The following is a 24,606-nucleotide window of genomic DNA, read 5'->3' as shown; positions in this document are numbered from 1 at the left end:
ATTTGTGATGAAATTTTAGAAGTGTCTTTTCAGCACAGGGAGAAAGTGACAGTTAAACACAACTTGCTATCAACCAAACAAAGAAAATAAAACCCATACCCAAACAAACCGAAAATACTTCGCTGGCATTTTCCTTCCCTTTAAGGATGTTAACTGCTGTTTGGAACTAAAGGAAATATGACACTTTTAGGGAGAAATAGTAATTTTTTCATAATCCTTTTAAAGTACCAGAGCGGTATTAGATGCAGATACAAGAGTGAGAAAAATAATCATGCATTCCCTGAATGTTCACTTTCAGACATAGCAAGTGCTTTGGAGGAATGTCTGGGGTTTTAACCCAACCTTGTAGCTAAGCTTGCTGAGGAACAAACAGGGAGGTCTCGTGACTGATTCCAGGTCACACAAAGTCAAACACAGTGGTTCAGCTGAAATCAGAACTCAGGATACTCCCTGCTCTGTGGTCCAATAACCACGAGACAGCCTGCCTCTAAATAAAAGAGAGCGGATTCTAAAATCAATTTGCAATGACTCTGAGAAACAATCATTTAAACAAAGGAAAACTTGTAAAGTAACAAAAATACTTTTTCTTCTTGCTATTTTTCATGAGAGCTAAAGAAGAAGGGACTCTTGAACTCTCTGTAATTACTCAGAAAGCTCAAATATGCATTTGGCAGATGGAGAGTAAAAACCCCGCTAAGTTACTGTGCCTGGTCCTAAATAAATTAAAAAAAAAAACAAACCACCCCCTGACAGTGGAGCACAAAGTGGAAATGCGCATAGGTGAAGAGCCACACTTGGTTAGGCCAAAAGTCCATTTAGCCAAGGATACCTCCTTCAACAGTGAGCAGAAGTAATGAACATAAGCTAACTCTAAACATAAATGCTCTGCATTTTGAGGCTTCTCCTAACTGCATAAAGGAAAACCCCAGGTACAGGTGTGTCTGCCCCTCAGACATAGAGATTTAAGCCTTGATTTCACAGCCCCAGACCAGGTTTGTTCATCCAAGACTCACCTTGTTTAGGAGCTGAAATGAGAGCAGCCCCATTATCAGACGTGAAAAACACAAAAGTCTTCTCGCTGATACCCAGCTTCTGAAGATGCTTTAGGATTTTTCCAATGCTATCATCAATTTCTCGCACAGCATCCCCATATCTGAGGCAAAAGTAGATGCAAAACATTAAAGGCAGCAAAGGAGGAAAAGTGTCACACAGCATAAGGCATTGCAATCAGCCACAATGCTTTCAGTGCACGTAAGTTTTACCTGTGCTGCAGAAATACTTCTCTTATGCATCAGGTACTGTAATAAAGTTTTCCACCGTCACTGCAAACCCCGTGTCTCTTGCCTGCAGAAAGCAACCTCTCTTGGATATTAAGAGTCAGAATTGTTCAGATGTGAGCCACTCTTGGACAGAAACCAGCAACTGATACAAATTTAGCTACAAAGTTCTCAAATATAGGCAAAGCCACTTCGCCATAGACTTGAAGCTAATAACATGGATTTGCTTATGGATGCCGGTTTGAAACTGCGCTCTCAGAAGCAGGGCTCACAGTACCCACAGAGCTTTTTGCCTCCTGTAAGTTGTGTTTTTCATGCATGCTTTTCTACTTGCTGGTCTGATTTATAGGCTTTTAAAAGAGACATTGATCATACAAAAGCCTTCCAAAAAATCATCTGTGCCACATACAGCACTTCATTACTCACACAACTGGCAAAGGAGCTTAGACTCCCCCTTCGCCCCCATTTTAGTCACATGATCTTCATTTCAGATTATAGCAAAATTATTAAAGAACAATCCAAGCAAAGTCCTCACTAACTAGTGTATTTCAGCACACACATAAATTTTTGAGAAACGATCTATATACTTGGTTCTAATAAACATTGCTTAGGTTTTCTGTTTCTGCAGCATGAGGTATTAATTAAAAGAAAAAAACCAACAAAACCAACACCCACAAAACCAAAACTTACAGTCCTCTCTGACTAGTGCCCAGGAACTGTTTGGAGGCATAAACAGGAGCATGGGTAGCATCAATTGCCCAGTATAAAAAGAATGGCTGCTGGCTGCCCTGCTGCTTGCTAATAAAATCGAGAGCTTCCTGTAAACAACAATAAAAATGAATTTAACGGAATCATTCTCTGCCATTTAAATCTCTCCAAAAAAAAGAAGCATAAAGTCACTTAGCATAAAGCAGCTTAGAAACCAGTATTAAAATAGACAGTACCTGCAGGTAGATCTGAGTCAAGTTGGCTTCACCTGTCTTCCGATCAATTTTGAAATCTTCATAATACCTTAAGATAAAATGAATCAGAGAGAAAAAAAAAAACATCAATCCTAAGGAATATACAACATAAAAAGGCCTTTCTTCCCTTACTGTGTAAGTAGGTGACAAACAGGTCACAGTTACTACTCAGCAAACTCTCTTCAGATATTAAAAAGAATGTCACCATATTTTTTCTTATGGGAGAAAGCAGTGAAACAGCTAGATCCAAATTAATGACAACTGCAAGTTTTGGACAAACCTGAGCCACCAACCTTTCACTGTTAAGCTATTAGACTAGGGGTAGTATGCTTCAAGATTGAAAGAAGAGTAAAATTTTCAGAAGTACACAACAACTTCCAGTGAGATAGAGCAATTCTGGAATCAGAACTTGGGCTGCTTTGAAAACTTTATGTTAGAAGTATCTTTGGACACTAATTAAGCAAAGAAGGGCAGAGGGCAGTCCTCAGGAGAATAACAGCAAGTGAAATAAGATGATAACAGACTCAAAAGTGAATGGACAAGAATGGCACAGACTGCAGAGCTGGAGCATAGAATGGTGTTACGCAAACAGACAAAAGGTTATTACAAACAGGAAGAGAAAGAATAAAGAGGTCTTTCAGTACAGAATGGAACCAGCTTCCAAGAGAAGTAGTGGAGTGAAATCATCACAGGAAGCCTTTAGGGTGCAATGGGATAAGCAAACATCTCTGAGGGACGCACTCTAGAGCAGTCACACCCCTAGATGGTCCACATGCAACTTGCAGGTTGGCCTTGGTACTCAGAGCTTTATTAATCCTCAGAATCAAACATCTAGCTTCATATTTAATGAGCTTCAACTTTAAATTTAGATGCTAAAGTAGAGATGAAGAAGACAGGATTCCTGCAAAAAGTGGTTTAGGAGTTTAGAATAAAGTTTAGTAGTCAGCTACCATGCTTAGTCTCTGAGGGGCATCAATACCATAGAAGTAGGTCTGTATTGTCTCAGCTTTAACTGGAAAAGTCAGAGTGCCACAATCACAACTGAGAAGCAACAGGCACTGCCCACACAACTGTGCTTGAGTACCCTTTGCTGCCAGCATTGCCTTCAAAATCTCTTCTTCCCCCAGGAAGGACTATCCTTGCTTCCTCTCCTAGATGTGAAATTCACATACCTGTTGACAGTTAATCTATACCTTCCTGTTTCTGCCTGTCTTGTGTGTTTTCCCACAGGGCTACCCCTTCAGTCTGTCTTAGCTCCAATGGAAACCACCACCCAGGCCTTGTAAGGCTGGATATTGGCCATCACCAGACTAGAGGGAAAGTCCTGTTCAAAAGTAAAAGGGCAAAGCAAGAGATGAGATCCTGGCACAGGATGTTGTAGAGTCCAGAAATACAAATGGGTTTAGAAAAGAGACAGTTCATGGAAGTTAAGTCAGTGGCTATTAAGATCTGGACACAACCTTCAGTTTCAGAAGGTGGACAACCATACAAGAGAAGGACCATTCCACCTATCTGTTTTCTTATACCCTTTCTGTAGGCATTCACTACCAGTGGTCATCGCACAGTATAATGGATTAAATGGGCCTTGGGCCTGACCCAGAAGGGCTGTTCATGTGTTTCGTGACCTCTTACAAGCATCTTTCCTGCACTGGCTTACTGCTGAACTGCAGGATATTCACACTCTGAATAAGTAAGCGTCTCAGATCATATGAGAGCCAGGATATTCCCAGTGCTTGACAAGCTATAAAAGTCCTCTGCATAGGGTAAAGCACTTGTAGATTACTGCCCATCCACCTCAGCCTGTAACTCTGATTCTGAAGCAGCTGCTGTTTTTGCCAACCCCTTTTCATTGAAATGGGTTTGCTATGCTAGCACTTATCTTCCAGCACTGTAATGTCAGCAGGGAAAGCAAAGAAAATAACATTACCAGGCAAGTAGCTGAATTACCTGCCAATCATTTCCCAGTCCCTATACACAGGGATATTGGGGAGCGCTCTGTTATCAAAAGGTCCAAAATGGCAGTTTGGGGACCCAAACCATTCATCAAACCCATGCTTCAGGGGGTGGAACTGGGGCCTGTGACCCAGATGCCTAGGAACAAAAGCAACAGAGGAATTAAAATTCTACTGCAAAGAAGCAAATAATAATCTCATCAGAATGGCATGCAAGAAAACAATCTTTGCCTAAGAAGAAAAACTTCAAGCATTTTAATCAAATAAATGATTGCAGACCACTGTCTTGATCTTCCTCATACTTGTTGCAAACACATCCATGCAGACTCACTCCAGTGCTTACATATATCCCATTTTAGTCTACTGTCCCATCTTTGTTTTCCATTATTTCCTTCTATTGGTGTCTTTTGTCATGTTGTCTCGATGATGTGTACTGATGGACTACACTGCCCAAAGCCATTGCGAAGACGCACGTAATGTTTTACTTAAGGATTCTGATCTATGACAAGTCACTTTTATACCACTAAGCTGTAAAAATACAAGGTAAAGCTCATGAAATGTACCATTATATCTGCATTCCCTTTATGGAGTATTCATGCTGCCAAAATGGTACAGAGACACCTGAATGTAAGTGAGAATGAGTTCTTTATGTGCACATGTGAACACAAAACATGTTTAGCTACTCCTGATAACAGTTCCATTCTACTACGCAGCTTGAAAATTCTCCATTCTTAACTTCAAGATGAATCTCCTCTCTAATCTCCAACTTCTGTATTGCAAATTCTACATTTTCTTCATTTATACTATCTTGACGATACAGAACGTGCATCCTCTCCCAGTCTCTAAAGGAGATCTTTGTAGCTAAATGTTTATTTAATCATTCCAGTTTCTACTCACAAGCCTGCACCTGCAACCTGTCCATTTTGTGCCATCACCCTCTGCACACTTTCTGAACATAAGGGGCATAAAATGCATTACCTGAAGTAAAATGATCCATGGTGTTATTCTGAGCTATTCCAAAATGAGTTATAACAGAAAATAATCATCATTCCAGCTATGATCATATCTCGGTGATGTAACTAAAATTGCAAGTCTGACCTGAAGGATTCTACCCTTTCCTCATTTATATACATGATAAAACAAAGCTATTCCCAGCTGTTCCTACAACAGGGGACATGAAAAAAAAATTTATTCTAAGAAAGCCCTAAGAGAACTTACAAAGGAAGAGACCTGAAAAAGGTATCAAATAATTACTGAGATGCACATTATTCTCTCCCTCTCACAACACAAAAGATAAAGAGATATTTAATAAAATGCAACAAATTCTAAAACGGTCATGGAAAATACTTGACTTGCAAACATATAATTAAACTGTGGAACTTACAGTCGCAGGACACCCTGCAAAGTCTTTAGAAGGGATGTTGAAAGGATATAAAAATCTTCTTCTGGAAAACTTAAAAATCTTTAAAAGCCTTAAAATTCTGTGTGTGGCTAGGATGAGACTCAAATTTAACTACCGTACTGTGTATTTTTTTACACCTTTCTAGGAAGCAGGTGGTGTGCACAAATGACAGGACTGCTGCTGTACAGTATCACTCCCTAGTCCTGTCCAGGATAACAGTTCTTGGGCGCACAATGATAGTGCGCTGCACATTCATATTTAGTCTGCTTCTTGCTAACAGCTGCAGGTCCTTCCAGATTTGCTGTTTTCCAAATAACTGCCTGGAACCAATCTGTATTTGCGTTGTTTATTTCTTTTCCCTGGGTGTATGAATTTACATTTATTAGCACTGAACTGCATCTTATTGCATTCAGCCCACTGATCTGATTCTTTACGGCCACTCTGCTGTTTGGATTTGTGGTAATAAATAATTCACTGTCTTAGGTTAGTTTGCTTTCTTTCCAATTTCAGCAGCACCGGTGAATCCAACCACAATTCAAACTCGCTTTTCCCTAACTTGTTAACGAAACTGTTAAATAAATTGTAACCCATTACTTTCCTAAACAGTATTTGCCTGATACTACTCCTGTCCGAAGTCTCTTCATTAACAATTACTCTGCTAACCAAGCAGTACTCCTCTGGTGTCTGTGTAGTTTTGAAGTTGCTATTTATGCATTTATTTATTACAGCATTGTTACAAACTGCGAATCAACTGTTCAGAGATCCCCAGGCCCCATGGGATTCCACGACGGCCCACAAGTGCATTTGAAATTCGAATGTCACAAATGCACCAGTTTCAACTGTTACACTGGTAATTCCACTGTGTTCGTTTGATCTGGATATCTTTCAGGCTTTTCCCTTCCGATTCTTTGCAGACATCACAAAACATTGGTTTTTAGAAGTTCTTCTGTATCCTCTGCAAAGATTATACAGTATTCCCATGAAAGTCCATCAAGTCAAAGGACAACATTCACAGAGTATTGGATCAGACTTCTAGGTCTTTTAAAACACCTGGTATCAACCATCCCAATCAAGCCTATTCCTATCCACCCAGACCTTCTACATTCGATGAACAATCTTCAATGTAGCCCTGGAGATGTCTGCATCTCTATTTCTACACCACACACTTCTACCCCCCCAAAAAGAAGCTTTCACAATTGAGTCTACTCTGTTATCAAAAACCCCAACATATAGCAGGGGCCAAAGATAAAAAGCACATAGGTGCTCAAGGCAAGTTCCAATAGAACATCTTGGTGTTATTTGATTAAATCAAGTAGTGTGATACATGGATGAAAGCACAAAGAGTTGAAGGGTTTATAAATATATATATACATACACAAAACCCCCTTCAACTCTTTGTATGAAGATATATGTATGTACTTGTAATGGTAACAATTCAGAAACTGATCACAGCGGGGGGAAGATCCACCACATATTTCAAAAGTTGGACATCTGAGCTCCACAACAGTTTTTTCCTGCAGTTCTGGTTGTTCTGCTGCCTTTTCACAATACATACACACACATACTGAAATCTCAAAGCAAGAGATCTTAAAATAAGTTTACCATTTGCCAATGATCTTATTGATGTAGCCAGCTTTCTTCAGCAACTCTGGAAGCAGTAATTCAGAATCTGCAATTCCTCCTACTATATCCTGTGGTGTGTATGCTGCATAAAACAAACAAACAAACAAAAATGTTTCCAACTCTTACAAATATTGGAGCAAACAGCTCATGGCTACCCATCATTAGAAGCACTGTTACTGGATCAGAAATAGCAATTAGCTTGAAGTCCCAGCAATATCACTCCTTGGGAGTCCTCCCAGGCCACGAGATGAAGAGAACAAATTGGTTCAGAGAGACCAAAGGGAGATCTCCACCCACGTGCACACCACTGCCAATAATAGAGAGGGCTGCCATCACAGAATGAAGGCAAGACCCTTGAAAGAGGGGGTCATAAAAAGAGCAAGTGCTTTAGGTGTGCATTGGAGTTGCCTTTACTCTTGCAAATTTGCTGTATATTTTCTAAAATGAAGGCATTTTTTTCCTAAATCAAATGATTGAGAAACTTGCTCAGACTGCAAGACCTGAAAAAAATGATATGTCTCCCATAGTCCACAGCTCTCTGGCCCTTGAGAATCTAAGGTGTGACTTTGGTTAGGACAGAGATAGCCAAGCACGCTTGCTGATACACAGCGTGAATCAGTACATAGGTGCTGACTCTTGCCCAGGCATGCCCAGGCACATGGCATCTTTTATACTGGAACCAATCACAGGAATCAAAATCAACCCAGGGTCGTTATGAACTGGTAACCTTCCCTAGAAGCACCACTGGCACAACAGTGCTTTAAAACTTCCAAGGCTGAAATGGTTAGAAAACTGGCTGCTGAATAAAACTGTTAGCAGCTTGTTCTTTACTCTGGGTGTTAACATACACCCCACGTGACTTTCTTTCACCAGACACCAATCAGTCTGCCCAGAGGAAACACTTCTCAGCCAGCAGAAGCAAATGGATCAACCAGCCTTGTTTATCTCAATTTGAGGAGGTTTTCTGCTTGATGAGGAGGAAGCAATAAATTTCACGCTTATTACCAGCAGTTAACATGGTAATCTTTTTGTGCCATTCTGGAAGATCCATAGGGGAAGATCACCGAGCCAAGCCTTTGTTCAAAGCAAGACTTCCTACAAAGCACAGAGGGAAATCAAGAGAGGAAGGCAAATCAGGAATGAAGCCCATACCGTTTCTGGCATGTGCATTCGTGGTGTAAAAACCATTCCTCACTGGGAGACGGCCTGTCAACAGTGCTGCCCTTGCTGCAAACAACAAAAAACGTTTTATTTTACATGCATTCTTTGCTTAATATTAACATTAAGGGTGAGGACAGTGCTCTGACTGAAGGACGTCAGTGTCCTTTTGCCACAGCCAGCTACTAAGATCACTCACATTGGAACAGGCAGCAACTCCCGTCTCCAGTGAGCCATGGAGAGAGCCAGGTTCTGATATGACACCATTTGAGTTATTCCAAGACAAACCCGACTGAAATTTGGCTCCTCTATTAAATTATCCACTGCTGAAGAATAATTGCTTTCAATAGTCAATGTAGCAGCCCTTCTAACTCAGTAATTATAAAAGGAATACCTGACATATATATTTAAGAGGAAATCATAACACAAACTGATTACACGCTTAAGGCTAAGTTTTCAAGCTTGCCTGAACAAAAGTCATGTAATAGCGAAGAAAGAGCTGTCCAGCTTTGACAATACAAGTCAGGTCCTGACTGCAGGGAACATTTAAACAGATGTTTAACTTTAAGGATATGCAGTACCACCACTGGAGTTAGGACTTCAGTATATTTTAAATGCCTTTTCAGAGCAAGGATGTCATCAGCACACTGACAACTTATATCCTAAATGAAAGCCCAAATAAAAAGCCCCTGTTCCTCATTGTTGTTTCAGTTCTTGGCTGCCAATCAGGTTAGAGGAAAAAAGAAAGAAAAAAACCCCACCCCCCAGAAAAAACAGTAAGGATAAAAATATCTGTGTCTCCCAGACCCAAACGTTTCTTTTATCTCTTGTCCCTTCCCCAAGAATCTTGCAAGCCACCAGGGTCAACAACAGGACACAACATGCTGCCATTCCTTGCATGAAAGTCTCACCAAAGCCAATGGAATCAGACAAACTACGTACAAACTACGTTCAGCAACAATTTAGATACTGCTTTGTCTGTTTGTCCCAAAATAAGAAAGATGAAAAAATGCAATGACTGAGGCTAGAATACTAAACCATAATGTTGTAAAAAAATCCTTTAGCTGGACTGATTTGATCACTAAAACAGTGCTTTGTATGAACTGAAGATTGTAGGTTTTCCAATCAAAACATAAATAAAAAGGGAGCAAAATGCAAGATCAAAGCACCAAATCCAAACTCTGCCCTGAGGGTAATCACTGGTTTGGTTGCTAGTTCATGTTAGATACTGGCAAACATCCCAATCTTCTCAGAAGGTGGCATGCTTATATGCTAGTTTAAAACTCAAGTTTACTTACACGGAGAACAGAGGGGGTTGGCAGTATAAAAATCTAGGAAAAGCATCCCTTCTGAAGCCATCTGGTCTAAGTTAGGAGTTTCCTTAGAAGGCTCTCCAAAAGCTCCCAAATCACCCCAACCCATCTGTAAAAAGAACACACCAAAAGATGTAAAGTACTTTTACTCTTCCACAGCGACAATGCTTCTGGGCCCACATAATGTTCATGTTCAGTTTTGGGCCCCTCACTCCAGGAGATGTCTTCATTGAGGTGCTGGAGCGTGTCCAGAGAAGGGCAACCAAGTTGGTGAGGGTCCTGGAGCACAAGTCTTATGAGGAGCGGCTGAGGGAACTGGGGTTGTTTAGTCTGGAGAAAAGGAGGCTGAGGGGAGACCTTATCGCTCTCGACAACTACCTGAAAGGAGGTTGTAGTGAGGTGGGTGCTGGTCTCTTCTGTCAAGTAACTAGTGATAGGACGAGAGGAAATGGCCTCAAGTTGCACCAGAGGAGGTTTGGATTGGATATTAAGAAAAATTTCTTCACCAAAAGGGTTGTCAGGCATTGGAACAGTCTGCCCAAGGAAGTGGTTGAGTCACCATCCCTGGAGGTATTCAAAAAGCATGTAGACAAGGCACTTCAGGACATGGTTTAGGGGGGATGGTTGATGGTTGGACTTGATGATCTTAAAGGTCCCTTCCCACCTAAATGATTCTTTGATTCTATAACACTTTTATTGTATCCCTTCATTTCTGCATCTTTATAATGCTCATCTCCCTACTTAGGGAGTATCTCACAAATGGGATAAAAATGAACTTCCCCAACCCTGTGAAGCAGGGAACTATGACACTTTTCACTGGCGAATGGGAAACCGAGGCACACATGAGATTAAATAACTTGCTAACAGGCATTAAAACACTTGTAGCAGAACTGGGTAAGAGCCCTAATGCCTTCACTCTTACTCACGTGCCTGAAGACTGGCAAGCACACACATACCAGGGAGGAAAAGGAAGTTACACATCATATGCTCAGTGTTGTACAGCTGCAAAGCCTGACCGTTCAGTCCCTGGCTACGTGTCTTTGTGTTGGACCATTGACCGCAGGACTCCATCTAAGCGTGCTGCATCTATCTATCCATCTGTGTATATGTAACTAGAAATGCAAGGAAAAGGTCTAAACTCAAAAGCAGTGGTACAGGAAAAGAGAGAAAGTGTTTATTTCAAAAGCAAGCTCTGGAGAGAAACCTGCCGGAGGCATCATGTGTCACTCTGCTTATTTGCAAGACAGTGGTTTCACCCCGCGTCCTCCTCCTAATTCAGAGGGGTCACAGAGTCAGAAGAACCATAAAATTACCATCACGTTATCTACATTCATTGCTGACAACTATTACTGGTAATAATACAAATAAAAGTAAGTGACTTAAAACAGAAGGTTCTAGAAGGGAACAACTTAATGAGCAATTAGGCACCATGGTTGCTGGAGATTATATTATGCTTTATAAAAGGCAATAGCTTTCTTTAATACAGATGCGTATCAGGTAAGCAACTGATATGGAGGGCATAACGTATCAAGATCTTTAGAAAACCATCTGTCTGGTCCTATTTGAGAGTCTAACATTTACACTTCAGTGGTGCAGTTTGGAAAAGAAAACTGTTGGAGAGCTGCAGAGCCGGCTGTTGAGGTTTGAGAGAAGAGCAATTAAATGGTACCACCTAACACTAGGATGTGGAATTAAAATGGATTCAACATGATCACCCCCGAGTTCTCAATTCTTCAATGTCTTTATCATCAAGGAAGAAAGAAAAAAAGAATATCATGTTGCTCTAATTCACAGACAGTGACAGAGTCACAGAAGTTACGGAAGGATCAAAGGAAAAAGACCACGGAGATGTATTTTTAATGAACAGCCTGTTAAATAAATAAATACATAGTTCACAGAAGCTCCAGTCAGGATCTGTGCCTCATCATGTCTCATGCCGTACCAACACTTCTAGAGTGGGATAATCACTGTCCCAAGGAGCTTTCATCTTGAAAATTACAAATGCCAGCTTGGGGGGAAATATTCCTGAATGGAAAATTGAGATGGACTGCCGGAGGCTCAAGCGGCCAGAAAAACTAAGCTTACAACGTAATTATCTTGTACAGGAGTGTAGAAACACTATGAAAACAACAGTCATGTTGAATTGGCAGAACACAGCCAAACAGGCAATAAGAGCTTGCCCACCCTTCAAGTCACATACCTACCCTCATTAGCTTTTCAAGTAGCTTAAAACAGCACACAATGCATTTCTACTACAAACATACCTGAAAGATGAGATGAAAATATTAGAAGAGAAGCAAAACAGGAAGATGGCAGCAACTTGAACATGTTGGAAATGAATATATTTCCTTAGCCACGTGGCTAAGACCACTACAGGGTGCAAAAGTGAAAAGACTTTTAGTTGGAAACAAATCTGTGATTATTTCTGCTCCTTAATGATTTCTTGCCTCCCCCACCCCCCAGTTCAGGGAGCAAAAATTAGCAGAATTAGCTTTCTTCTTGTTTAGTTTTTCAGCAGGCAAGTTTGGGTTTCTAAAACACTTCCCTGAAATGTATCGGAGTTTCTTTGTCTACACTTGTAGATGCACCTTATTCAGTGCTACCACAACTACATCCATCACTGGTATTAAAAGATATCGCCAGGATTATTTTTGTAGGCTGCAAAATCAAGCCTTAACTTCTGAGTGATTCTATCAAGGTTTGAAAATCACCAAGACACCCTGGTTTTCAACATTTGCCAGCTGGTGGAATCCTTTGCCAAGGACTGTGGAGTTAATTGCTCGGTCATTATGAATGGACTGATAGATAAGATGATTAGACTTCTAGATAAGGTATGTAGGTTTGTAAGCACCAATTCTAAAAGACTTGCACATGGGCTTGACTTTCTAGATCTGAGAAGTCCCATTTGTTTTCAGCAGGACATCCACGCACAAGGAATAACGAGAGGTTTATGTGCAGTGTCTCTAGTGCAGGTTCCTTAGGGCAGCTCTGCCCTGAAGGAGGGGCAGGGCAGAGATACGCCAGGCCTGGGCCTTCCTTTCAATTCTTCACTGCTTTTTACACAAAATCTGGAAAGGACTCGGGAAAGAAAGCAACTGAGCATGACAGCTTTTGGAGTAAGTGCTTATTCAAATGTTCCTGCTTATTTCAAACTTTTCCAGATCATCACATCGACCCATGAGCTGTGCCTGAATCACTGTGCTGAAGACCTCTGACCATGAATCATGGTACAGACCCTGTTCACGTGCTATCCCACAGGCGCTGGCCTACCGACAAAGGGAACAGATGTAGCACATGGCTGAACACAGAGGCCATGCCACCTGGAAGAGATGATGTGTGAACCTGGAAACTGTGACCTAGGGGGGATTGTGCACATCAGGGAGAGCTCTGCTCAGCAGGAGTCAATGAGACAGAGCCCTAAGGAGCACAAAGCAGCAAATAAATGCTCAAGACACGCTCTCAAATCATAAGTCTTGCCAGGCCCAGAAATGGCCCTTGATGCGCACTTAGGAGGATGTCTAGAAAAAAAAGAGTAGTTTCCAGGATAAGGCTCATGGGGAGCCAACTTGATGAAACCTCTATTTAAAGGCCTCTGCCTCGGCACCAATACAGTTTTGGACCCAGCCTGTGCACCACGATGCTCCCGCGAGCTCAGGGACCACCATGACAGCATCTTCGATGTGCTGTGCACGCACCGCGAACAAATTTCCCAGGCACCAGCAAAACGTTTTTGACAGCGGCCCTGCCCGCAAGGCGCTGGCGCTCAAACCATGCCGCACCGAGCACCCATCGCCAGAGCCTGGGAGAGGGTGGGCCACCACAGGAGCCCCTCCACCAGCCCTGGGACCCCACCTCACCACGAGGGCCCTTCTCTCACCCCGATGGCAAGCCCCCCCACAGCCCGTGACAAGCACTCTATGGAGCCCAGGCCCCAATTTCCCTCAGCCACAGTGACCCCTTCCCAGGAACCCAAGCCCCGCTCTGCGGACAGACGCCCAGCCCCCTGCTTAGTCACAAACAGAGCCCCCTCCCCGGTGACCACCGTCCCCTCCCTCCACCCTAACACCCACCTCAGTGTGTGTCCGTCCCCCCCCCCAAAGTGACCTTCTCCCAGTAACACGGGCCCCTGCCCCCCAGTGACAAGTGTCCCGTCCCCCGGGACAACCCCCCCCCGGCCCCACTCACGTCGTCCATGAGGAGGAGGAGGAGGTTTGGGGGCGCGGACGCCGCGGCGGGGCCCAAGGCCCAGCACAGGCAGAGGGGCACCAGCACCCTCCTCGCCATGGCAACCGCCGCCCCCCGCGCGTCACGTGAGCGACCCTCCGCGCGTCACGTGAGCGCCGCCCGCGCTCGCCTCACGTGACGCGCGGGAGGGGCGGGGCGGAGGGGACGGCGGAGGTGGGGACAAGATGGCGGTCTGCATCGCCGTGATCGCTAAGGAGGTGGGGCGGGAGTGAGGGAGAGCGGGGGTGGGCCTCACGCTGTGGGGCCTGAGGGGGGACAAGGGGGTCAGGTGGAGCTGTGGGGCCTGAGGAGGGGTGAGGGGGGCGGGGCTGGGTCTCAGGTTCTGGGGCCTGAGGGGGACAGGGGGGTCAGGTGGAGCTGTGGGGCCTGAGGAGGGGTGAGGGGAGAAGGGCTGGGTTTCAGATCGTGGGGCCCTGAGCAGGGCGGTGGGGCCAGGTGAGGTTGTGGGGTAGGAGTGAGGGGACCAGGGCAGGGTCTCAGGTTGTGGGGCCTGAACGGGGGTGAGGGGAGCAGGCCAGAGCCTTGGCAGATACAGGGCGAGCGGGGCAGACGCTGGAAGTTGAAGTGGGCTGAGCAGGCTGGGACCAGGGCAGAGGGAGCTGGGGCAGCGAGCGCAGGGACAGTGCGAGGGTGGTCTATGGTGTCCTGCTGCCAGGAGAGGAGAAGGGTTTTCCTCAGAAAGAGCTGGGGACAGGCTCTGGTGGGGCAAGGGGACAGGTCAAGCAGTGGAGAGACCTGAGCCTTGTGCAGTGCCTGTGCAATGGTTCTCCTGCCACTGGTGTACGGAGACTGATCTGCTCCACCAGCGCTGCAGGGTGTAAAGGGGGGCTGTGCTGTGACAGCTGTGAACATTAAATGGTTAAAATAGCTTACTCTGACAGCAGCAATTCTTTGGGTGAAAGCACTGTATGGCATCAGCAGTCACTTACACAGCGGAGTGGCCAGTCCTAGTTAGCATAATTTGTTCTCCTCCTCAGAACTACCCCCTCTACATCCGGAGCGTTCCAACTGAAAATGAGCTGAAGTTCCACTACACTGTGCACACTTCCCTTGATGTTGTGGATGAGAAGATCTCTGCGATGGGCAAGGCCCTTGTAGATCAGAGGGAACTGTACCTAGGGCTCCTCTACCCCACTGAAGACTACAAGGTGTATCTTTCTAATGTCTTTTGCCATGCCATTATTTATTTTTAGGCTCGCTCTTGTGAGGGGCTCCACGTGGGAAACCTCTCTTCCTACTGGATGCCATGTTAAAGACATCAGCAGAAAATATACAGACTTGTTCACTGACCAGTTTATCACGTAAAGGTTCAGGTTTGGTGCCTTGGCCAGTTCAGCAGCTGACTGTGGCTAGAACAAAGGTTAGACCCTTTAATAACACCAGTGAAAGTAGCAGGAGTATGAAGGTGTCTCTGGTCAAGTACCTAAATCCCAGGTGTGTGGTCTGATTTCTCTAAAATCTGTAGTTCATGGCCACAGCATCCCCAATGTTTTTAAGTCACAGAGTTGATCTTTTGAACTTTCTTTGGCTTTTTCTCTGAATCCCACAGATGGAAATTATCAGCATACCTGATTTCTGGGTTCTCATAAACCGGTTGTTAATTTTTAAAGTCTCAGGTCAGTCACGCTGGCTGATATTAGAAGATCTCCAGCCCTCTGACTGTGGCCTCCAAAACAAGAATAAATAAAGTGGCTGTGTCATTAAAATGGTTCTTAAGAAGGGAGAAATCTTCACCAAAATAGCTAATGGGAGGCTGCTTCTGAAATTGCAAGGCATGCCTTACTGGCCACCATAGGAGCGAGCTTGACATGGAGTTATCAGAGATGGCAGAAGTCAGGGAGAAAGGGGATACAGTGCCTGCAATCTAGTGTCTTGCTTACCTCATCTAGTCCTAGTTATGTGCTGGGCACAGCAAGAACGTCATGTTTCCTCTCAGCTTGTTTCTCTGAGTGTATTCCAGCCTTGTTTCAGTTGCTTTGCCAGGTTCTGGTGTGTCAGAAGCACATGCCTTAACAGCTGCACAGATATGGCTACGTGACAAATTCGAAGGTGAAGTTTGTTATGGTCGTGGATTCTTCAAACACAGCACTTCGAGACAATGAGATCCGCAGTGTAAGTGCAGGAAATCAGAGCACAACTTGCCACATCAGTGTTTTTGCTACTTCCGCTTATTCATAAAGTGCTGAGAAGCAAAAAAAATTAATTAAACTACAATCCCTTTTCAGATGTTCCGAAAGCTGCATAATTCATATACGGACATAATGTGTAACCCTTTTTATAACCCTGGAGACCGTATCCATTCCAGGTAAGTGGGTTGACCATACTGATCTTTCTGATCTTTGTCATCTTTCTGGAACTTGCAGTGTACCTATGATGTAATAGGACCAAGAGCATAACCTCTGTGGTTGACCAGTTCAGATGTGCATGCTCTTAACTGCCTAAATGGAGAACAGCTGTGTTGTCTTTGGGCCATTACTGCATAACAGAAAACTGATACTCTCATGAGAAGTTACACTGAACTCACTCCCACCTCAGAACTGGCGTTGGAAACATTGACTCAAGAAAATTAATTTCTTGGGGAGAAAAAATTGCCTGTTTCATAGATAAATAGGAAAAAAACCATAGGTAAGTAGAGCAAGTTAAAGAGTGAACAACTGCTCTTGTCCAGGGCTTATCCTGGGGTAAGGACAGATGGGCATTCAGCACATGTAATTCCTCACATGTGAGGGCCAGTGCCCCCCATTTCTCATCTGTAATGTCACAGGGAACTTTAATAATGTTGGGAGTTTCTATTGCCTAGGCAAGAACAACTTCTTTTACACTTTGCTGAGGCAGGTCTACAACCAGCATAAGACCTGTCGTTACTTCAGCTTAGTTAAAAGTCATTATTTACACAATGCTCTAGTTAAAGAGTATGCTATAGTTAAAGAGTAAAACCATGTATTCTGCTTAGGGAAAGGTAGCTTGTTAACCAGTAAGAGGCATTGTTAGCCATTGGTTTTGTTACAAGAGATTTGCTGTGCAGAACTAGCTGCTTCCTTTAATATTCTGTGTTCATTTCCTTCTCTAGGGCTTTTGATAATATGGTGAACTCCATGATGATGCAGGTGTGCTGAAGCTCTGCCCCTTCTCATCTGAGTGTTGAGAACATTCCCCATGTACAGGAGTGTGCCTACAAAGTGATGTATATATTGTCTTCATTCTGTGTAATATTTTAAATTTATTCTATGTAAAATAAACTTGACACCTGCAAGGTTTGCATGCATTTCTACTCTAGCAAACCTGAGTATAGCACAGAAGTCACTGTTCAGCTTCATGCCTTCAGGTAACATGTGAGAGCCAGCTCTTCCTTCAGGAAGGTCAGCTGTGTCAGATAGGAGGTTTGTTCCCTACAGAAATGTATGCAGCTGTGCCTCTGTGCAACTCAGATGTTGCTGTAGAAATTGGGTTTTGTGTAAAAACAGCAGTTCCTGCTGTGCTTGTGATTAGAGCAAGCACAGCTGCACAAGTGACAGCTAAGAGATTATTATTAGGGTCAACCTAGATTTCAGTCAGCTGAGATGCAGAGAGAGTGACACTGTTCCTCTGAAGTACTGGTGCTTCAGAGCAGTTCCTCTGAAGCAGGAGGAGCACATCAGCAACAGCAGTCCTTTTGCTCTGTGCCAGCCCACTTCACTGCTGCTCAGGACTGTTCATTCTGACAGGAACATCACAAGCAATGCTTAATTCAAACATACTTGGGCTCCTTGTCCTGTTTTTCCTTAGCTGGGAGTGCTCAGATCTGTATGTACTTACTCCATTAGTTCTTGGAAAGAGAAAGCTCTGCAAGTCAGCTGAAGGCTCCAGGTTTCTCTACAACCCCAGCCACTGTTTATGTACTTGAGAAAGCTCCGGCAGACAGCAAACAGCTGGTCTCAAAGCACCACCTTGAACCTGATTAAGCCCTACACTGATCTTGCCTTCCTGGGAAGGATCTTTGGGTGACTCACATTTGACAGTATTTGCTGTTATCACTTTGCACCTCATTCAGACAGGCCAGGCAGACTTAACAGTTATTTCTAGCCCAGGTCAGGAGCACAGGTAGTGCAGCTGGGATAAATCCACACCAAGAGATTAAGACATCAGGATTGCACAGCTGCCTGGCTCATCCCAAACTAATCTCTATTAGCATCTCCTCCCCCTGCAGCTCCCTGCTGTTCTAATTAAAGACTACTAAATCAATAGCAGGTATTTATATAGAAAAAAATACAAACTAGACTAGAAGAGCATCCCAGCTTCTTAATCACTTGTGCAGTATGCTCACACTATGCAGCTACAGCAAGTTCAGCAGAGGTAATGCAGGCAGGCATAGGCACTGAGCAGCTACTCAGTGCTTTTCACACACCTCTACTCCCAAGTCTTTCCTGCCCCACAGGCAGCAGTCTGTGTTTCAAGCACCTAATCAGTTAAAAAAATACATAAAACATAGCTTAAAAAAAAAAAAAAAAAAAAAGCTGCACAGCTCCAAAGGATACAAGAAGCTTGGAGAAAGCCAGGTCAGCATAGAGTGTCAGCTCACAGCCAGCACGGTCTTGCTGCAGATGAAGTTCACACAGCAGGATCATTTATTTTAAAAATAAGTGACATTTACAATACCTTCTCAAACAGAACTTAAATACATTTAATCAACAACAAACTGTCAAATAATGGGAGATTAAAGTGTTCAAGCCTCTCCCACCATCTAAACAAGGCACAACTGTACACTGCTATTCCAAAACATTCATATAAAAGTCTTCACTCTTTTCACTCAGAGATATGGAGCTCAGCATTTCCTCTTCCGCAAGAGTCCAAACACCCCAGAGTAGTTTCTGTTAAAAATTAAGTCTCAAAAATTTACGAAGCTACTAAATGGAAAGTTTAAAGCCCTAGAAAAAGCCTGTTTTATAGTCTAAGCCTAAGGGTAGCTCAGATCAAGGCCAGTCTCAGCAGCATAGTGCACACTGGGCAAAGTGCAAAATCAACACACCATGAAGAGTTAAGGCCCCAAGCTTTAAAAAAAAAATCTTGAGTTCTTAAAGGGGGGAAAAAAAAAAAAAAAAAGAGTGGGATTTTTAGCCTGGCAATGCCGCCTGAGCTGTGAAAAGCTGCTTTAGGAGTCAGTTGCATCTGTTGCATCTGGGTTAGAGGAATCCTAACCAAGGATCCCGAAAGATTAGCGTGAGAATTACATAATAAAACTGATTTCAATGCAGAACTTCACACAGTAACACTGTCTGCTGGTGTTTGCAGCCTGCCTCTTTGAACACAAAGTTTTTCCTTTAAAAACAAGTGGTTTCAGAGCCCATAAATGCAAGATCAGCAGGAAAGGGAAGTATCAGGCAGTGCTTGTTTCCCAGTACCCAGCTCCTGTGGTGCACTTCAGTCCTGACCCTCTAGTTCAGCTGGGCTCACACCATTCCCAAACAGGGATCTGGAGCAAGAATGGTGACAGGAGTAAAGATGAAGATCAGACCAAATTTGCAACAGTGGATGATTTTGTAGTACTGCTACTGCTAGAAATAAAGTAAAATGATGAGTTGGCAGCACCCTTTGATCCCTGTAGCTTTGGAATGAAAGCAGGAGGGGGTAAGAGGGGGTTTGTTGACTTCTGAAATAAAAAGGGGGAAGGATTTTGTGACACCCAGGTCTTGTTTAACCACCACAGAGATACAGAGGCTTCCAGAGAAACAGCAAGGGATGCTTTTTCCCCTCCCCTAGTTCTTACGTGTACAACAGCAGCAGCAAGCTAAAAACCAGACCCAAAACACATCATTAGGCTCCATCCTCTTCCCAAGAGCAAGGTCACAAATCCACAAGGCTGATGAAGGAAAAGCTCCCCAGCAGTCAGATCTATGGCTGCAACCCAAGACTTTCTGCACCGATTTGGAAAAGAAAGTGGTCTTTGGAAAGGTCTTTAGCATCTTCTTATGGGCAAGAGAAAGCAGCATCCAGCTCTTTTAGAAATATCTGGCAAAGCTGAGGGTGCTTCATGTGCCGAGCAGGACAGCTCTGCCCTCGCGGTGGGGCAGAGGGCATTTGGACACCTGGAAGCCAAACCAAATCCTCCAGTACAGCCCTTCTCTATGGAATGAGGATGAGACTGATGGTCTAGGAAAGCTCTTCCCTTCCCAGGCCAGGGTGTTCTCTGGAATGAGACTGTTCTTGATGACAATGCAATCCCCTAAGCAAAGCTAAGGTGAGCCCCTCCTGGGATGCTGGCAGGGATCCGGCCGATGCACGGGTGGAACAGATCCAGTCTTCCCTCCCGCAGCCTGGCACACAGCTGCCTCACCGGTAATCCTCACGGCCAGGCAGATGGCATTTTTAAAATTAATCTTTTTTGGCTTGGGTAGGCATATTTTTAAATCTCTCCAATCCCATCTCATTTCAGTCCCATCGGCATCACCAGGGCAGTCCAGTCCTTTCTAGTATGGAAAATACCAAGGCAGCAGCCTTGCCCGACCCCTAAACAAGAACAAAAATAGCATTCTAAAGCACCAGGGCATTGCTCAGCTGAGAGGTCAGCTGTGCCAAAAAGCACAGCTACCTGCTCCTTCACCCCTCCAAGAGCTGGGACTCACCCTTCTGCCCCAGCTAACCTAGACTGAACACCCAAAAGATGGGGGAGCCCCAAAGCCAGGCACAGCTCTGGGACTGGTCAGGCTGGGAGTACGTTGCCCACTCACCACCCCCCAAATCCCTGCAGGGATGGGGGGGACAGCAGCACATTTCGAGGTGTTTCTTCCACCCTCAAAGCTCTTCTCTGCTTCCTCCTGCAGTGCCAAAGGGGCCGGGGCATCACTGAAGCTAATCCGCAGCGAACTCATGGATACACGAGCAGCAGGAGGTGTGCCGGAGAATAGCTCCAGGCCTGCGCTGGGGATGCGAGGGATGCTGGGACAGCAGCGGGGATGGGTCTGCCCTGACTTCGGTGACTGCTCGCTTCAGTCCTTCTTCCCCTCGGCAGCCCACAGTCCCTGCTGAGGTGCCCATGTCCCAGCTGGACCAGCTGCCAGGCTCCTGCCAGACACCGGGGTGATGCTAACAGCATATGATGGGCAGGAGACATTTCTAGCACAGGTCTCCAGGAGGATACTCCTGCCAGAGCCCTCCTCCATCCTCCTGTCCATGCCAGGGTGGGAGGTATGAAACTGAGCACGGCCAGAGCGAGGGACAGCTATCCCCACCCTGGGGACACCCTGCTCCACAGGGACCTTGACCCAAATATGCAAGAAACCACCCTGCCTGGCTGCTCACCTGTACGTCCTCCCTCGCACCCTCGGGTGCTGCCCTCCATAGTAGCCTCTCCGCCGGGCTAGCCCTCCCCGGGCTTGGAAGCGGCCCCGGTAGCCCCCACGGTCGGTGGTGCTGATGCCCGGCATGTTGGTCCTCTTGGGCAGCACCTGGAAGGCAGCGGGTGGCACTGGGGTTTGGCACAGCCCCATGCACATGGGGCTGGGAGGGATGGATGCGCCACCCCAGGGCCTCATCCAGCTCTTACCTTAATGACACGGCCTCTGAACACACTCTCGTCCAGCTCCACTGCAGCCTTCACTGAGCTCTTCTCCTCAAACTCAATGTAGGCATACCTGCAAGGGGACGGGGTGAGCAGAGCCCCAGAGACACCCCACTGCTCCCAAAGGCTGGGGAGCACAGGGGAGCACCCTCAAGACCCCAGTCCCAGCCCCTGAACACAGTACTGACCCTTTGGGATGCCCTGAGAACTTGTCGCACAGGATGGTCACTCGGTTGATCTGCCCGCAGCTGTTGAAGTGAGACTCCAGCTCTTCCGCCGTGCCCCCGTAATCAACCTGCAACAACAGTCCCAGCCCCTCCAGCACCACCAGCCAGTCCCCCCCCTCTGGCTTGCGGGTCTGCATTCACACACCATCGTGGGAGGCAAAGGGCCCGGCTGACCCCACTCACACCTTGCCACCACAGCTTCATCATCTCCTCAGGTTCAGGAGACCCTTCCAGCTGAATGCTCCAGCCTGGAAACCCAAATCCAAGAGACAGCCCCCTCCCTTTGAGGGAACAAGCAACACTGCATGACCCACAGCTTCCAGCGGGGTATTTTGGGGAGCTGACACTTGCAACAGATTATCTGCAAGTGACTGAGGATCATGGGCAGATGCTGAGGCACATTCCCAGTCTGGGCTGGGCGGAAGAGAAGCATTTGGGATGGGACCAGCCAGCCTTCCGGGGGGGGGCAGGTGGACCCCCATGCTAGGGATCTCGGACATACGTCCAGCTGGGCAAGGAGCAGCGAGGTGGGCTTTGCTCCAGGGTCCCTCACTTACATTGCCCACGTAGATGGATCGCTGGTCGACCTCCATCTTCTCCTGAGTCATCTTTGGGAAGAGACCTGCAGAGACAAGGGGTTGTGCTGGACGGAGTCGCAGGAGCCCTCGACCAGAGGGACGTCTGTCTGTGCAAGGTCTGCTCCCAGCATGGCCACCACCGAGCTGACACACTGCAAAGCTCCTTGGGTCCCTGTTCATGTCTGGGCATACCCAAATCCCCACACTGCTGCCTCCTCCTCCTCCATCCCCCCCTTGCCCCCTCTCTCTTCACAAAAGAGACCCACAGGGTGACTGCTCTACTGGGGCTGTTGGTGCTAAACTCAGTTACTTAACTGAATTAAATTTAATTAAATTAATTTACTGCATCTTGGCCTGCAAAGGTAGGAGGTAAGAGTGGATATAACCTGCATTAGCATCACACCACGCCTGGGACCCCGTCCCTCACCCACCTTACGTGTGCAGTCCCAGGCTGCCAGGAGAGGCAGAGCCACATGCTCTGGCTCCAGTTGCCACCCTGTACCCCAGAGGTGTCCCTGGGGGGACAGCAGCACCCAGGGACAGCCCGTACCTGCCTCTGAGCTCATGATGAGGCGGCTCTCAGCTTCCAGCTGCAACTCCTTCAGCCTCTCGTCCTCCTTCTCCATCTCCCGCACTCTGGCTTTGATGGCCTCCAGCTCCTGAAACCCAAACCAAGACTTGCATGAGCAGCACACAGAGCAGGGACACCCGCACCGTGCTCCCCACCCCGGGCTGGGACATTGCAGTGCTGCACAGCATGCACCTCCACCAGCAGTGCCCTTCCAGACTGGGGACAAGGGTGGGCTGGGTGCTGGGAACAACAGCCTGTCCCACAAACGGAGAGTTCAGCTCCCAGCTTCACTGGGGAGAAAAAACAGGTAAATATTTCCTTTCCCATGCTTGCTTGCAAAGCAGTGTGTGCTGCAGCAGAGGTGTACCAGCAGCACCAGAGCTGCCGGAGGGAACCGGGGATTTAAGCTGGTGACGAACAGGAGCCATTTACTCTCGCTTAGCCAGGCAGACATCTCAGCAGCGAAAGCTAAGCAGCAGGAGAGTAACAATTCCATTTCCAGCTTCTCAGCTCAGGGCTTTTAACATCAGGGGCCCAAGATTATTCTTATTCTTTATTTTTGGAAGCGCTTGAAGAAAGGTGTAGAAAGTTTCCCATTTCCTTAGAGAAACAGGGAAAATTGATTCCACACTCAGCCAGGCACTCACTGGGTCCGGCACAGCCAGCTCCTCTGCACTGTCCCCCTCCAGGTGGCTCAGGTCCGAGTCACCATCTGCAGCCTTCCGCAGAGCTGCCATCTCTGCCACATCCCAGGACGCCTCCACTGCTGCCAGGGACGGCGGGTCCTGCCACCAGATCCCTGAAGTGTCCAGGAAGAGAGGACTAGGCGGGAACAGGGGCAAAAAGCCATTTAACAAACAAACAGCCATTTAATATAGAACCTAAAGCAGAACGCCAGCCAGGCAAAAGCTTTAAGGTTACTTCCAGCAGAAGGCTGAACAGGTGCCACCAAAGCGGTTTGCTCTTGGTGCTGCAGGCAGGCTTGCAGCAAGACCCCAGAACTGCAGGAGTGAGGGCTACTGAAAGGTCTCCAGTTCATACTGAGCCACCTCCCAGCTCAGGGGGGCTGCAGAGGGAACCTGGAAGCAGCTTCCCTTGGGTGAAAAAAAAAAACCACAAAACAGGCACAAACATCACAGCCTGCTGGCAGGGAAGAGGAAGAGGAGGCATGACCTGCCCCACCAGCAGAGCTCACAGGCTGCACAGAGAGAGCAGCAGGAAACCCTGCCTCACCCAAGCAAAGGCAAACCCGCACTCTTCCAGCCCTGGGCTCTTTGTTTGAGCCCACAGAGGGACAAACTCACCCACCCATGAGCAGGAAGCTGACCCCGCTGCAGCCCGGGGAGCCCCAGGCCTCCCACCGCCCCGGACCCACCTCACCCGGCCCCCAGACATGCTGCGCTGCCTTCGCGGAGCCGGCGGGAACCAGCGGAGCGGCAACACGTGCGGATCTCCCGCCACCACGTGCGCCTCTCCCGCCGGCGCGCCACTTTCATACATCAGGGGCCAATCAGGGCAGAGGGCGCCGCCAGGCCCCGCCCCGTGCCGGTAGGGCGGGGGGGAGGCGGCCCTGCCCAGCCGTGATTCCGTCGCCGAGGGTTCGAGCCCCGGGGGCGGCAGCGGGCACGCGTGTGCACCCGGGGACACGCGTGGCCAGGCGGGGGCACGGCCCCCCCGGGTTTGGGGACCTTCCGTGTCCACCGACCCCACCGGTGGTGCTGGGGACCGCAGCCAGCTCCTGGCGGCTGCCCCTGGCACAGGGGG

At 46.6% G+C, this 24,606-nt stretch overlaps 3 protein-coding genes across 14 annotated transcripts in view; 1 reads left to right on the top strand and 2 right to left on the bottom strand.

Moving 5' to 3' along the window:
• Positions 1–14,027, bottom strand: part of GALNS (galactosamine (N-acetyl)-6-sulfatase) — a 51,972-nt gene extending 37,945 nt beyond the window's left edge. For 3 of the 11 annotated variants that reach the window (XR_005933107.1, XM_041125646.1, XM_041125648.1), the window contains exons 1-8: positions 13,873–14,024; positions 9,673–9,796; positions 8,369–8,443; positions 7,196–7,298; positions 4,187–4,330; positions 2,222–2,288; positions 1,968–2,095; positions 1,014–1,153 (exon numbers count right to left, since the gene is read on the bottom strand). Coding sequence is in view for 7 of the 11 variants with exons in the window: in XM_041125646.1 (XP_040981580.1) it covers positions 1,014–1,153; positions 1,968–2,095; positions 2,222–2,288; positions 4,187–4,330; positions 7,196–7,298; positions 8,369–8,443; positions 9,673–9,796; positions 13,873–13,971 (880 nt within the window). In the remaining 4 variants the exon portion in view is untranslated. Of the gene's footprint in view, positions 1–1,013; positions 1,154–1,967; positions 2,096–2,221; positions 2,289–4,186; positions 4,331–4,534; positions 4,717–7,195; positions 7,299–8,368; positions 8,444–9,672; positions 9,797–11,951; positions 12,767–13,872 lie in introns of those variants that run through there. The other 8 variants (XR_005933105.1, XR_005933104.1, XM_030023918.2 and 5 more) reach the window with 5 other exon arrangements.
• A 7-nt stretch (positions 14,028–14,034) lies between these two features.
• On the top strand, positions 14,035–17,185 carry TRAPPC2L (trafficking protein particle complex subunit 2L). The gene is made up of 5 exons (XM_030023958.2): positions 14,035–14,129; positions 14,910–15,082; positions 15,957–16,044; positions 16,158–16,237; positions 17,003–17,185. The coding sequence occupies exons 1-5, from the start codon at positions 14,097–14,099 to the stop codon at positions 17,046–17,048; spliced, it is 420 nt and encodes a 139-aa protein (XP_029879818.1). The 5' UTR covers positions 14,035–14,096; the 3' UTR covers positions 17,049–17,185.
• Positions 17,186–18,236: 1,051 nt separating this feature from the next.
• PABPN1L (PABPN1 like, cytoplasmic) lies at positions 18,237–24,292 on the bottom strand. 2 transcript variants are annotated; one of them, XM_030023949.1, is made up of 8 exons: positions 24,218–24,292; positions 23,490–23,664; positions 22,822–22,930; positions 22,251–22,315; positions 21,655–21,761; positions 21,452–21,539; positions 21,208–21,353; positions 18,237–20,415 (listed from the first exon to the last, which is right to left on the bottom strand). In XM_030023949.1, the coding sequence occupies exons 1-8, from the start codon at positions 24,235–24,237 to the stop codon at positions 20,376–20,378; spliced, it is 750 nt and encodes a 249-aa protein (XP_029879809.1). In that variant the 5' UTR covers positions 24,238–24,292; the 3' UTR covers positions 18,237–20,375. The 2 variants fall into 2 exon arrangements, with proteins under 2 accessions (XP_029879809.1, XP_040981589.1); XM_041125655.1 differs by lacking the exon at positions 24,218–24,292 and having other exon boundaries at positions 23,490–23,729.
• Positions 24,293–24,606: the final 314 nt, after the last annotated feature.

Source organism: Aquila chrysaetos, chromosome 9 (assembly GCF_900496995.4).
Source record: "Aquila chrysaetos chrysaetos chromosome 9, bAquChr1.4, whole genome shotgun sequence".
Taxonomy (NCBI): domain Eukaryota; kingdom Metazoa; phylum Chordata; class Aves; order Accipitriformes; family Accipitridae; genus Aquila; species Aquila chrysaetos.
The sequence above is the reverse complement of the archived record's forward strand: the minus strand, read 5'-3'. Positions and strand labels throughout refer to the sequence as shown.